This window comes from Egretta garzetta, unplaced genomic scaffold (genome assembly GCF_000687185.1).
Source record: "Egretta garzetta isolate BGI_Z169 unplaced genomic scaffold, ASM68718v1 scaffold68, whole genome shotgun sequence".
Taxonomy (NCBI): domain Eukaryota; kingdom Metazoa; phylum Chordata; class Aves; order Pelecaniformes; family Ardeidae; genus Egretta; species Egretta garzetta.
This window is the reverse complement of record NW_009260774.1, coordinates 7570902-7586522: the sequence shown is the minus strand read 5'-3', so window position 1 is coordinate 7586522 and position 15621 is coordinate 7570902. Positions and strand designations below refer to the sequence as shown.

Genomic DNA, 15621 nt, shown 5'->3' with positions numbered 1-15621 from the left:
TTATAGAAGTAGCTCAGCAATTTGCAAAGTGCAGCTGGACTCTGTTAGCTTGGGATTCTATCTGAGCTATCGACGCAGTTCTGAAATAACTTCTGTGTGACAAAGATGAATGATAAGAGTGAAAACTGACAGTGAACATGAATATGAAAACACACATACAACCCACCCCCCCAAAACCAGAAAGGTGTCCAATAAAAATACCCTCTATGTGCTTTCTTAAAAAGAGTAGGTCCAAAGAAGCATTTACAACTATCCACAGTTATGCATTGCCATTCTTATCACTGCCAGGACTTTAGCCAACATACTAAGGCAGTATAGACACCCTACAAAAGCATTATTCTATGATTCAAGTCAAAACATTAGTTTTTATGTAAGAAAACTTGTAAGTAAAGTATCCATCTTCCAAATACAAACATATGTACTGAACTTTGGTGTATTACTGACACAGTTCTTTGTGATCATGCATTCTTAAGTGGAAAAGCATAATTGAGACATATTTCTCATACTTTTACTGTTATTTTTAAGGATTTTCTGGCAACTCTATTTTTTCCCCTACTGATGCTATATTTCAATGACAGCAGAAAAAAAGAAAAAAAAAGAAATCATAGTATGCTTGAAGTTTCCTACAATGTTATTAAAACAGAAGTATTACAAACATAAGTAAGCCTTACTTCTTAGGAAAAAGCCCACAGCCTTTGTTAAAGCTGAATGAACAGAGAACGTTGCACAGTACTGCAGCTTTCAAAATTGCTAAGGGACATCCTGCAAGATTTACAGATGGGAGGGATACAATGACTTCTTAAAACCCATAAATCTGGTTTTGTGTATTCTGTGGGACTACTTGCAACCAATATGTTATTGTATGAAATAAATCCTGTATTATGCATCTATTTTAACCAGACAACCTCAAAGCAATTCTGGAGTGGAGAAAGACAGATTCCAAGCTGATTTTTGAAAACACTTATTTACCCACTCAAATTCATTAGAGACTCAGTAAACATAGCACCACACCACTCAGAAGGGAAAGTACAAGAGGATTTTACTCCACTTGGCCGATACAAAGATACTACATTCCACAAAGATGCCACATTCCTAAATATCATCTATTACTATACAATTATAATACTGAAGTTATACAGTCACCCATATTTTGGCGGCCTTTACAAATTTCACAGTATGTCATGCATCAAAACCCAAGTTCCTAGAGTATAGGGAGGCTGTTAAATCTAGTTCTGTTCTATCTGCTGTGCTGCCTTCTTGAAGGAAATTTGCTGCTTTCAAGCCCTGAGAGCTCCCTTTCAAGTAACGATCTGGCAATTTACTACTATTTTTCCTCAACTGTTAATGCTGCTTTTGAGGGACCACTAATGGTCTGTCCTCTGTACATGACTCTAAAAATCAAAAAACTGCCTTCTCCACTTACATATAGTGAAGCTCTTGGTTATTTTCACTGCACTACACTTTCCTGACTTTTTATCAGTAGAAAAGGCTCTGGATCCTGATTACACCTATACAAAATCTACATAACAAAAGGCTCACAATGCAACATTTTTGCTTGCCAGAAGCTGAGACACAATATCGACCCCTTAGTCACTTTACAGTCCAAGTGGCAGTACAAGTAGAGAGGCAAACAGTTGTTCACTACATGAAAAATTCCCATCTGGCCAACAGAAAACACCTATCTCCTGGCACAAATATTTCATGCATTGATGCACCTGTTGAATGGTCTGGGTGTATGTAAATTCTAACTGGTTGACTGCACGCTAAAGGTACACGTGTTGCCTGCCAACTGTTGGACCTAACAAATATAACAAACTGCCTTTGTAAATATAATAGGGGCTGTCATACCTGCTGTGCATTTTACCTTAGACCCATTCATTTTTCCAGCTTTGGGGCAATGAGCAGCAATGAAGAGACAGAGTGGAAGGGAAGTATAGAACAATAGTTTGGAGACAGAATGGGCAGCATTTTAGTGCTGTGGTCCAGTGTTAGCATGGTTCACAGACTCAGACAGATAATGTAATTTCTATACAACTACTTACTGTGTCAGTCAGAAACACACTGGAACTCTCTGCAGTTGCAAGGCTAGGCTTTATATTAATTGTTTCTGTAGATAAACTGAACTCAGGCTACTCACATATTTCAACTGAGTTAGTGCAGGTAATAATAGGGGCACTTCTAGAAAGATTTTTAGTTTCCTGGCTGACAATAGGTATATGATCTGGTAGATGGAATACATGGCAGTAACTAAGCCATACTATAAATAAACATGAAGTTGATTATGGTTTAAAATGCAGGTCTGTTCTAAGTCTGTCTCCTCATTCTCCTTGGGTTTAGCAGCTGGCTGGCCCTGAATCCAAGGGAAGTATAATTCTGAATACAAAGAACACAAATATTGTTATACAAATTAGAATAATTTTTCATTAATTTTCTTACCAATTCGAGTTATTCTATTGTAGGAAAGTTCAAGATTTTGGAGATTTATGCAGCCATCTAAGCCACAAACTGATGAAAGATGGTTCCTATTCAGAATCAGAATACAGAGATTTTCTAGATTTTCACAGTCAATTATCTGAATGTTGTTTTCCTGCAACAAAGGAAAAAGAGAAAATTAAATAGCATCTGAAGTGAAATAGCAGAATTAAGTATAAAAATATGGTAGACTGTCATCATTGCTTATTTTAATCCTAAACTTCTAGCTAGGAGTAAGGGCATCTCTATTTTTTGCATTAGGAAAATATATTGATGAGTCGTAGAAACTGCCTTTTGTTTCCTGCTGGGATAGAACAAAAATATATATCAAACTTCATTCTGGCTCTGAAAATGTCTGGAAGTTGAAACCAAAAGTATAAGGAGAAGGACAGAGTGGTCTTTTCCATATACACTTTCCTAGCTTCATAAATCCTGGGAGACTGAACTAAAAACTTCAGCGAAACCATCACATTTGTTAGACACTAATGAAGACAGCTATGACTTTGCTGGAATTCTATTTACTAATAGTGAAAATCTGCATTTAGAGGTATTTTGGTCATAAACATTAACACTGTACTCAGCTAGTGTTCTTCCCCCAAGAGATCTTGCTCTTTTAACATACCCCTCCCCAGACCATTTTAATAATGCTTCCTTGGATTTTTATTTCACTATGTGCTGCCCTTGCTGTTTTCTTCTGGTTTTCACCTACAGATGCTCAAACAAACAAAACTTAATTTTCCCGCCTTCGTAACAAACCAATTAAGCCAATAGTCTAATTCCTATTCCGTATTTATATACCACCTTCAGCTGCAGTACAGGTTTCCTCTGGAAGTCATAACATGGATTCCTGCCCTTGGACAGCCCTTTAAGTTGCACCAGTAAATTTAAAGCAGAGAACTGATAATGGCTTAAATGTCAGCTTTTGTATCAACAGAAATGAGGGGCAATATCAAGTAGGAATGAATGTCCAAGGGAAACAGAGGCAGCTGCTTTAGCTATATGAGAAATACCCACAAAACAATCCTGGACTGTTTCAACTGTCACAAAAGAGGTTGTTTCTTCATTACAGTTGAATGGAAGACAACTGCCACATTAGCTGGCACAGCAAAAGTATAAAGTATTATTATTAATAATACATATAATTATTACATTATTAATAAAGTGTACTTAAAAGTATATCTAAGTCTTCTCCTTAACTAAATTATCCTGACATATTGCAGTAGAAGCCACCCTGTATAGACTTTTAAAATAACATTTTTAAATTAAAAAAAAAAGCCAAATCACAAAACCAAAACTATTCTGCAAGAGACAATATTTGATCTAAAAAAATTCATATATAAATACCAATCTTAGTAAGACTGGCAGCTTAGATATATGTTATACCCTTATACTAATACTTCGCTCTTGTGTTTTGAGGTACCCAAAATTATCAAATCCCAGAAATTACGTTCTGAATAGAGAAGAAAACTGAGAAAAGGACGTAAGTATTTCAAGCTGCCCTATTGCAAAGCATTAATTACCAGACAGACAAAACTTCTTTAACTATACTTTCTATCAGCTCTCTTCTCTGAATTTCACTAAAAAACCTGTAACCAACAAAAGCCACATACTTTGGAAAGAACACCAGTTACTGCACAATCAGAAACATTCAAGATTTCTATCAATAATAAGGGCATATTAACTTTCTTGTGAAACAGTGGTGTTAAAACACGTGAAATAAAATGTGAACCAAGTTGTTTCATGCAAAGTGTCAAGCTCTGGAACTAAGACGCATCACAGAACAAAACGTTTTGTTTAGTCTTTAAATTTACGAGGCCATGTAAGACACTGTGCAGCAGTAACAAGTACCTAGGACTAGATGATCTCCCAAGGTCCCTTCCAACCCTTGCCATTCTGTGATTCTGTGATTATGCCTCTAGTGTAATTCATTATACTGTTCCTTGAGCATATATGTGAGCAATTTTAACTAATATCCAAGCTGTGTATTGCAAAGCACTCTTCCTTCTACCTACTCCTAGCTTAAGCTGAGCACTTACCATGACGAACGGCATCTGCCCACTCATGAATCAGGGAGACTGAGGTAACAAGATCTATCACTTTGCCATACTAATGCTAATCCTAGACTGATACTATCACACAATTTTCTTAGTATAGCTTGATTCATTTGCAGGATGTTGCCTGAGTACAATGCAAATTGCTATATACAATGCAAATCTGCTGGTATAACTTTGTTCACATTTGGGAGTACTTTTTTGATATACCTATGCTCATAAGGCAATAAAAGTTATATATTCAGCAGGTTTTTTTTAGCAACAAAACTGGCAGTTCTCCCTGGGTTATAATAAAGAATCAAATATGCTTGGTACCTCCACATTGATATACTTTAGGTTTTTGCAGCTACTTAGTCCTTCCAGTGCAACTAGTCCGCAGCGCCTCAGAGTCAAAACTTGAAGATTTGAACACTCGGATAATGTTGAGAGGCTACAAGCTGGCAAATCTTCGAGTCTAAGTGTTGTGACCTACAAGCATTTATTGATAAATAAAATTATTTGTTTGTTTATTAAACATTCATTGTACAATGTCACGTTATGGTTATTTTCTTTAAAAAGAAACCAAAACTACATTCTACTAATGTTTCAGAAAATGCAAACAACTAATGTTAATCCTTTCATATAGAAAAGAATGGCAATGATAGGTTTGATCTGTTAAATGGGAAAAGTTATTATGAAAACAATCTGTTTGATTTTAACATCCACCTTAAAATAAAACTGATGCTTTGCCAATGACATTGAATTTGAATGGGTGGAAGATTAACAAATTAACAATTAATAGTGTGAATTGTTTTCCATCACACTATCATAAATAATGAGTGAGTGCACAAGAACAGACAAAAACAGTTCAGACTAAAAGTGTATTAGTCTAGTATGCCATCTCAGAGTGGATACCACGACGAGAGCACGCAGCAAGCATACAGTGATAAGTTAGTAAGTGGTAAGATAAGTAAGTGCTGAGAACCAACAAATGTTCTTTATGGCAAAACACCATCTATAAGCTGATCAGCAGTATCTTGCTTCTGGAAGAAACCAGTATTCTCAAAACTCTGAAGGGGCTACATGAGCAGGAGCTGAAATGTGGACCCTCATACAAAGGCAAAACCATGTTAATTTAGCAGAAAATAGGAGCTAAGAGCTCCTGCCTTTTATAGACTTAAGATGCTATCAATCGTGAAGATTAATACCACACCAGTCTGCTCCACAACGCTCATGGGAATTCAGAAGTCATTCTCATCGCCCTTCTGCATTTGTGCAGAGGAACTCTCTCCGAGATCTATATCCTGGTCAAAGATAATCTCCTCCTCTACTAAAACAGCATTCCGCTGACATATTAAATTAAAAAAAAAAAAAAAGTAATGGTATGGCTTCCCATTTAATTCTAAATCTTCTGTACAGTTACCTGCTGCAGAGTACTCCAAGGGCCACTATGAATTATCTTTTGTATACTTAATGGAGGCATCTTGCTAACTGAACTTTTCCTTGGTCGTTTTTTCATAGTTGCTTGCTTTCTTTGGTTTTCTTCACATATTTTAGACCAAGATTTACATGTATTCATCCAGTTTATCCGCTTCTTTTCAATAGTGTCAGGAAGAATTAGTCTACTGGAACACTCAGCTACATCTTGAATTCTGTCCCAGGTCTCTCTGACTTCCTCATTAGCATCTTCCATTGGAAACAGAGTTTTCTCCATTGTTTCAGACTGAGAAAATTGATCTTTGAGATCTCTATTGCTACCATTTGGCTGGACATTCAGTTGACTGCTGCATATATTGCTTGCCTTATTTTCTACCATGTCATTAGCTCCAAAATTAACAGATTCATCCTTTGAAATATGGCTGTTAAAAGCTTTACTAAGATCTCTAGTTTGTGAGTGATTTTCTTCTCCATGTGTTACTGGATTAATGTCTATGTTCTCACTACTTACTTGAGAAGAGTGTTCCTTCTTCTCAGAGTCTAGCATATTTGGTGTTGGTGTCATATTTGTTTCTGCTGGAATCATCCAATTACTTGTTTCATCCATCATTCTAGTCTGTTTTAATTTTTGTTCCTCTATTTGCTTATTTAGTTCATTCTTCTGTTCTCTTATTACTTCTGTATTTTCTGTCTGCTTAGCCTTTTTTTTGTTTTCTTTGTTATTTTCTCCACTTTCACTCATCGTCGCTTTTGCTCTTTTTTCTCCTAGTTTTCCCTGTTCTTCTCTTCTTATTTGCAGCTGTTTTTCTCTTTCAAGTCTTAGGATTTCTTTCTTTTTCTCATATTCCTCATGCCTCCTCACCCGTTCCAAATATTCCTGTCTTTCAAGTTCATATTGTCTCTTTTTTTCCTCTTCTTTCTTTTGCCTCTGTTCTTCCATTCGCCTCTTCATTTTTTCCTCTCTTTCTTTCATTCCTCTATCTATTTCTTCTAGTATTTTCTGCTTCTTTTTCATTTCATCTTTCCATTCCTTTAAGATGGGAGCATATTTTTTATGGACTAAAAATGATCTAAATCTAGCTTGGATTTTCACAGCTGCTGTATTCCGTTGTTCTGCCAGGTGTTGTCTTTCTTTTGCTTTCTGTTCTTCCAATGCCTTTTTTTCCTCTTCCATTTGCAACTGTAGCTTCATGATCAATTCCTAGGCCAAAACAAGTAGGATAGACTTAAGCCACTTTTAAAATAGGATAGGTGTTGGCACATATTTATCATTAATAAACAAAATCTGGTATATTAACTGTTCCAGAATAACATTTATCCTCAAATATATGATAGTAACCTCACAGTCATTTGACAGAAGCTCATTGTACAACCCTACCTTATGTTGCATCATTTTGTCTCTCCAAGCTTTCTTTTCTTTCTGTAACTCATCTTCCATCACAGTTTGTTGTTTCTGCACAACAAATTAACTTAGATGAGTATTGTACAAAACCTGGAACATCACAAAACTCCCTCTCTCCAATATCCCCCATCGTCGTGACTTTCCAACAACCCACTTCTGTGAATGCCTGCATTAAAATGAGAAACTCAGCTGTGTGAGGATCAAACTAAACTGGACACTCAGATGAGTAATGCAGATTTGGTCATATACTGACAGATACATAACTTCAGAGAGTCAGCATCTTGGTACTGACCCAAGCAACTGCCACCTTCCTCTCCAAATTCTGTACTACTATAGAAGATGAAAACTAAGCTTATGAAACCAACATTCAAACTACAGGTAGGTAATAGCAACATAACAAAAACAAAAGCTCTGAAAGTAGCATGAACAGCCCCCCTTTAATTGCACTGGTGTGTTACTGATAGTCATATAATCTTTCAAACAGGAATTCTGTTTAATGAAGTTAGAGAATTTTTTTTTCATTGAAATTGTTTCTCAACTGAAAATGGAAGTTCAAGTCCACTTGCCCACTATTTGCAAAAAAATAGTATTTTCCCCCTCCCCCAACATACTCTCAATCAGAAAAAAAAAAATCCAGATTATCTAGAATTACACCTGACTGAAAATTAGCAGACAGTAAGAACCTAAAAACCAGAGGCTGATCCAGAACCACCTAACTCCTGGTGGAACCAAGATAAATCAGTATCAGCCAAATTAAATACACAGCACTATATGAAGGAAGCAGTATAAACAAACTAGTACTTCCAACTTGGACAAAGTCTCCCAGGTGCCTAAGCACTGCTTTTCATGCATATTCAGAAGCATGCTGTTTAGACAATAGCAGACCAGATGTTTAGAACCTTCTGTAATGGGGGAAATCAGTCTCCATCTCTCACCTCCACAGTGTGCTAGCAACAGCACTACTGAAGTGTCCAAATGGCAACACGCCCCACCTTTCCTAGAGAAAGAAAGCCATTCTACATCCAGAAATGATTTATGACATCAAAGAGCAGAGGAAGCCTAATCAATTTTGTGGCCTGTTGAAAAGGGAGTTCTCAGACACTGAACTGGCCTTCAGAGATCAAAGGTCTTTCACTAACTAAGTACTTCCTTAATTTTGGTGACTTGAATTACCTTGCTGGGACAAAGATGCTCACCCCTTCAGAAAGCTACAAATTAGTTAACTGAATATGTAGTGCTAATGGGTCTCCCAACACAGAAGTATTTAGGCTAAATAATAAAATATTGTGGCCCCACAAGTATAATGTGTGAGGGTTACCTTTTTTCACATTCTGATGTTCCTTTGCGGAAAGTTATTAAATTTCATCCTTCAGCATGCACTATAGCAAAACACAGCTAGACACTGAGAATACAACCAGTCAACATATACAGTCATGTTGTGTTGTGGCAGAACTCAGTAGATTAAGCCTGACCCAGTCTCCCAGATACAGACAAGAAGAAGGAGTATTTTAACTTTTACTCAGATGAAGCACAGCACCAGCATTTCTGAATGGAATGATTTTGGTTCAGATTATTTCACCTGTGATTTTTCATCTAACTGTAAAATTGCAATGGAAGGTCGAAAGTAAGTATTTTCTATTAAGGCATAGTGACGATTTTTCATTTGCAAGTAATTTAGCACAACTCTCGTTTCCAGTACTTTGACTGGTGTCATAATAGAAAACTTAGTAAGGCCAAGCATAAAGCGTAATTTAACATTTAGTATAGCAAATTCATTCACTGTTGATCAAAGCCGTAAACACATAAACACCAATGGATGATACTTAAATATGTCTTCTCACTTTGGTATCACAAGAGGATGGTTTAGGACAGTAATACAGTTTGGGACAGTAGCGTCTTTTTCATATTTGATCTTAAATTCAGATGGTAACAGATTGGCTTCAATATCATTAATTACCTTATGAAGAAGCTCAAACTTTATTCTTTCAGCCTCAAATTCCTCCAGATGCTGCACCCTTCTTGCATGGTCCTCTTCATCCTGTTTTTCCTGTGCTTCCCTCTCAGCTTTCCACTTTTTCCTCTTCTCACCTTCAAGCTCCTCTTGTCTTTTCTCCCACTGCTCAAATTCCTGTCTACACTTTTCTTCTACTTCACGATGAGTAAGGTTAATGCTCATTTCAAGATCAGCTACGAATTTGTAATCAACAAAGCAGACCTCTTTTTAAATTTCCTAATAAGCACCAGGGGACATTAAACAGTTTTAAGTATTGACAATAAAAGGATTCTGTGCTGATACAACCAGCAATATACATCCCCTATGAAGTTAGAACTATAACACAAGTCTTTTCTATCACAGATGTCTTATTATCATGATGCACACTTACTGTATCTCAGGATTACACTTTGGCTTCAGGATGAATGTCTTCTGTGGCTATCACCAGGGGTTTTCTAACTGATGTACTCCACCCCAAAACATGCAAAGGCCATGGCAAAGGGAAACATTCCCAGCCAATGCGATTATAAAAAAAATAAAAGAAGTTGTGGCCAAAGCACAACCTGTTTAGTGCCTCCAATCTGGCTTCCATTTGTTTTCAAAATTATTTAAAGCATTTTTGGGTAGTATTTTTTGAAACAAATTTCTATCAAGACATTAAAGACTAGGATAATTTTGTAATCCTAAAATGAGATATAAGCACAGGCATTTTACTCATGCCCAATTCATGAAGTATCAAAATCTACTGCATACTGTAACATGTAATTCTTTGCAAAGAATGTTATGATACTCATGAAAACAGAAAAGCAGGAAACGGTGATACGACACTAAAGATCAACTCAACCAAATGGCTAATGCGTTAGCTTACCTGTCACAAAATGGTCATCAGTGACCACTTCATCACTGGTGGACTGACTATTGTAAGTGGGTGTAGCAATCTGCAAGTCTTCATTTTCAAATAGTACCTAATATAGTTTAATAATGTCATTATGAAACAAGAAACAAAAGCAAAATGTTATAAAAATCTTCCAGAACAAGGATAAGCTTTTCACCATATGACAAGTACAGTAATACAAAACTTAATACTGGTTGGAATCCTTAGACATTGAGTAATGCAAAGGTATCTGTCAAAATGTTGTTTTCTAGAGTAATAATATTGGAGTATTTCCCCAAATACATAATATTTCTATGTGTTTTTTTAATATATTTCACATTTTTACTTAGACAAATGAATGTTTTGCATTTGGGATTTGTTTTACTTTCTGTGGAGCTAAGCACTGTATTTATGCATTCATACTGTTATGCACATAGGGGAAGAACTAGTTAGCGAGTAAATTTCTAAGAAGTCTATTTGAAAATAATGCTATGGGCATGAAATTTGCTATATTTCTTTCATTGTTCTTTATTGGCAAGAAGTAATCTATTCCTGCTCATTTATCATCTGTTCATCACATGCTTGGGGCATATATTAATATTCGTAATGCAGCTGAAGTCACATAAAGTAATTGTGCTGTGCTAAACAATGGCCGCCTGAGAACAAAAAATCATGTTTGCAAAAGTGCTCACTAATAAAAGCCAGGCGACAAATTAAAAGTGATTAAATTAAATACAGCTTTATGTTTTTCTAAGAACTTCAGCAGGTTATTCAGTCAAATCCTATGAAAATATAAAAGAACACAGGTTCATAACTCTTGATTTGTCTTTGAAAGTTAAAGACATTATTATGTTTACATTTTCTATAAAATAATGGAAGATATTAGGAGCAAGATTAATAGTAGAACATCCTCCAGGTCATAATAAAAAAAAAGTAAGATTAGAGAAGTTTAAAAGTGTTATCATATTATTGAGATAATATTATGCAAATAATTAAAAATAAAGGATTATTCAGTTTTGTTAATTTTGATTATATTTGTGCTCAGCATCTCAACTACTGATACAGAGAATTTATTCCAAATTTTAAAACTTATAGACATGGTGTATGTCCCAGTTCTAAAGAACAACATACACAAACTCATTTTAATACCTTATAGATAGTCTGACAGAAACAAGACTGAACACATCTGTAGGTTTCTATAGGAAGCCAACAAAGCAAGAGTAAGTTATCGAGATTACTTAATAGAATTTTGTTCACTATAAACATTGTTTAAATAGAGAATACCCCTTTTTTAAATTGTTCTGGATCTTCATGATATTCAGAAGCCAAGTAATCTGAAGCATGGCAAGAAACTACTCCAGTAGCGTTACCTAAAGAAAAATACATATATAATTTAGTACACAGAGAGAAAAATCTTTCACCAGTACTCAGTTCTGCTCTATACTGCTTAGCTACTATATTTCTTTAAACTAAAATAAAGCATTTTTTTCCTTTAAAATTCTTAACATACCCACCCCCCAATTTTACTCAAATATGTATGGGACTCATTTATCTACATTAAAAACAGCAAATGCGTGTAACTGGAACACACACAATGATACTGTAAGAATCCAGTGGCAGCAAATATGAAAGAGAATTCCACAGCATAGCACACAGCAGAACATTCTCTGTGTAGAAAAATACAGTAGAACTTGTATCAGATCAGTCAAAAACTGACAAAGAACTACAAAAACAATGAAAGAATGTGTCCTTTACAAAAAAAAACATAAAAAGAAACCTTCCTTAAATATCAAAATGTATGGACAATATTGAACTTTTGTTCACAAAGACTGTTACACTAAATGAGTATGCAACCCAAGATGATGTGAAAACTGGAACAGAACAGACAATGCCAGCCCTCTGGCATATATAAACTATGAGCTTGGCTTCAGTCACACAGCTGACACAGACATATTGTTCCCAATTAAAAGGTCATTTCATTTAATGCTAGCTTGGATACTTCTAAAGAGCAACATATACATATTGTATGGGGTTCAATTGTATCTGAACTCCTAACTTCAGATCCTACTGACTTCATTTTAGATTCTCATGAAGAGTCTGGTCCAGGTCCTGTTTCAGAGAACGATCCTGAAACTTGATTTGATCTATGGTTCACCATCAGATGAATTTTTGGAAAAATTTCAATTCATACTCAGATGTTAATCCTAGAAGACAGCATTGCATGACTTTATTCCTAGAGGTTTTCAGCATGCATCCCAAAGCTGATGCAACAGGTTTCACTGCTTGCTCTACTTAAAAGTTTGCATTGTTTTACTGATGATTGTTAGTCTAACTTCCACTGGCAATACGAGGTACATAAATATTTTAACTGTGATTCCCTGCTTACTTGTAGTTTCTTCGTCTTCTGAGTCTTGCAGTATAAGCTTTTCAGCATCTTGATTTCTGCCCTTTATAAAGTTTAAATAGGAGAGAACTGACTCTGGCAAGTCATCTGAAATCTATAAAAACATGACATTTGACATAAATTCTACATTTTCATCTCACAGCCATGACCAGAGGTAAATACTTTACATGCAAGTATAAAGACTCATTTTGGCTTCACCTATAAATCACTGACAGAGATTTAGTAGCAATTGCTACCGAAATTTTTCCCAATTCCTACACTCTTCCTATTGTCTGATCACCCACTGAACAATTAATAATTCTCATTTTTAATTACAGTCTAATTAAATTTTGATTGGAAAACATTTTAGTTTACTTATCTTCTATCTTCAGAAACATGTTTCAATTATTATTTTCTTTATAATTGTGTTGGACCAAGAAATTAAGAAAAAGGTTAAGACAAAAATTAACAAATACCTATGATGCATGGAAAATTTTTCTTACAAATGTTCAGACTCTTTCAAAAATAAATTAATTTTAAATTTACTGAAGTACACATGAATCAGATGCTTCAACCTTCTTTACTACATGCTTATTTTCTATTCAAAAGACTGTCCTTTACTGCAAGGATGTGGAAAATGGACTGCCTTCTCTCAGATGTGTAAATTGCAGTAAACATTCCTGGCATTCAGCATGTGAGCATATAAATAATTAACACTGATACTTTTGCCTACCTTTGTGTCATACCAAACATATATATATATATATATGAAAGATAGGGACAATCTTTTTAGCAGGGCCTATAGTGACAGGACAAGGGGTAATGGTTTTAAACTAAACCAGGATAGATTTAGACTAGATAAAAGTAAGAAATTGTTTACAATGAGGGTGGTGAAACACCAGAATGGGTTGCCCAGAGAGGCAGTAGAGGCCCCATCCCTGGAAACATTCAAGGCCAAGTTGGACGGGGCTCTGAGCAACCTGATCTGGTTAAAGATGTCCCTGCTTACTGCATGGGGGTTAGGCTAGATGACCTCTAGGGGTCCCTTCCAACCCAAAGCATTCTGATTCTATGATTCATTGGCACATATGACCAATATAATTTACCCTTATATTCTATAGACCAATCTTTTTGCTATGAGTCTGAAAGATTAAAATAACTGAAAAGGACCCAAATAACTGATTTGATTTCAAAGGAGTATCTTTCCCCAAAATAAGAAGTCATTCAAAAAAGAGGACCTGAAGCACCAATTTATATTAAATTAATATCAGGAAGGTTTCGAACATAAGACAGTCTCTTGTAAGATTTAAATACAGATTTAAATGAAGAATCATTGGCTTATTCATCCAGATTTAAGCTACCTCATCAGCTTTACTAAAAACTTCCAGCTTCAGAGGATTCTAAAACAAGCCATTATCTATGAGTCTGATCTTCTCACTTAAGCACAATGATGACATCCACCTCTTTTATGGTCTTGTCACCATTGCAGGTTACATTTTTCATGAAGCAGTACTACTGAGACTACTTTTCAGAAGAAATCCTTGGATTAGATATGTCAGGAAAAAGTTCATTCATCAGATAGGCTTTCCAATGACCACGCTACTTTCAAGCAGAAATAGAAGCAGTGTTAGCCCATTGAATACTTACTGTCTCATTGTCACTCAAAGCTTCATCCGATACCTCTGTGTCAGGATCATCTGCTTCAAAGGAAGAAACACTGATTCTGCTTAATTCAATTTCTATTTCTTTTTCAATTCTTTCAATATCTTCTGACATTCTACCTTCCACAATGTCTTATCTGCTTTCAAAGCCACACAAAGAAAATATTAACTTTCAGCACTGAATGAACCAAAATAAAGAGAGTGGTCACTCAACATAACTTTATTCAAATGTATTTATTGAACATTTGGCTTAAAACATGAAAAGAAAAAGCAGAAGTTTATTCTGAACACCCCACTCCATACCAACAAGCAAAACATAAGGAAAGCGTTAGTTTGTGATAAGAATCCCTACAGCACAGTCTACCCCTCTAAATTTTGCAAGTGTTACTGTCGTGATTTGGCCCCAGTTGGCAACCAAGCACCACACAGTTGCTTGCTTTAGCCTCCCTCCCGGGTGGGATGGGGGAGAGAATCGGAAAAGTAAGAAAACTCATGGGTTGAGATAAGAACAGTTTAATAATTGAAATAATAACAACAACAACATCAACAAATTGTAGGGTTGAGAATGAGAGAGAGAGAGAGAGAGAGAGAGAGAGAGAAACAAAACCCAGGAGAAAAACAAATGATGCAACTGTTCACCATCTGCTGACCGATGCCCATCCCATCCCCTCCAGCCAAATCACCCCAGTTTATATACCGAGCATGAAATCATATGGTATGGAATAGCCCTTTGGCCAGTTGGGGTCAGCTGTCCTGGCTGTGCCCCCTCCCAGCTTCTTGTACCCCTGGCAGAGCAGGGGAAGCTGAAAAGTCCTTGCCTGATGTAAGCACTGCTTAGCAACAGCTAAACCATCCGGGTGTTATCAACATTCTTCTAATCCTAAATCCAAAACACAGCACTATGGCAGCTGCTAGGAAGAAAATTAACTCCATCCCAGCTGAAACCAGCACAGTTAGAAAACTTGAATATTAAAAACCTCTGCCTGCTCTCTGCTCCTTGTAGGCAACAGTATCAGTGCTACTCCCTAAGCTTCACATGTTTTTTTTTTTCCTAGCCCTAATAAGCTGCACAGAAAAGAAAAAAAAGAAAACAAAACACCCAAACCAAAACAACAAACCCTTTAAACAATAAATACATAATAACCATCACAAAATAAAACTAACAATCCAGGAAGCACTGGATGAAGTTGTAACGATACAGAGAAAGCGGCGAGAAATGCCCTAACCCGGGGAAGTACAAGGCTTACAGACGGATCCCGGCAGGAGGGAAAAGGGTCCCTTGCCGTCCCTCCCCGGCTCCCTCTGCCACCCGCACCCCTCTCCTCACCACTAGCCCTAATCAGGGTCCACGCGAGGCAGCCCACACCCG

The 15621-nt window shown here is 36.3% G+C and overlaps 1 protein-coding gene across 1 annotated transcript in view; it reads right to left on the bottom strand.

Moving 5' to 3' along the window:
• The window catches only part of LRRIQ1 (leucine rich repeats and IQ motif containing 1), a 110933-nt gene extending 96560 nt beyond the window's left edge, over nucleotides 1-14373 (bottom strand). The window contains exons 1-9 of the mRNA XM_009646331.2: nucleotides 14239-14373; nucleotides 12595-12706; nucleotides 11493-11578; nucleotides 10203-10299; nucleotides 9299-9528; nucleotides 7318-7392; nucleotides 5926-7140; nucleotides 4839-4991; nucleotides 2437-2587 (exon numbers count right to left, since the gene is read on the bottom strand). Of these exons, the coding sequence (XP_009644626.1) occupies nucleotides 2437-2587; nucleotides 4839-4991; nucleotides 5926-7140; nucleotides 7318-7392; nucleotides 9299-9528; nucleotides 10203-10299; nucleotides 11493-11578; nucleotides 12595-12706; nucleotides 14239-14367 (2248 nt within the window). The 5' untranslated portion in view covers nucleotides 14368-14373. The remainder of the gene's footprint in view (nucleotides 1-2436; nucleotides 2588-4838; nucleotides 4992-5925; nucleotides 7141-7317; nucleotides 7393-9298; nucleotides 9529-10202; nucleotides 10300-11492; nucleotides 11579-12594; nucleotides 12707-14238) is intronic.
• Between the last annotated feature and the right edge of the window lie 1248 nt (nucleotides 14374-15621).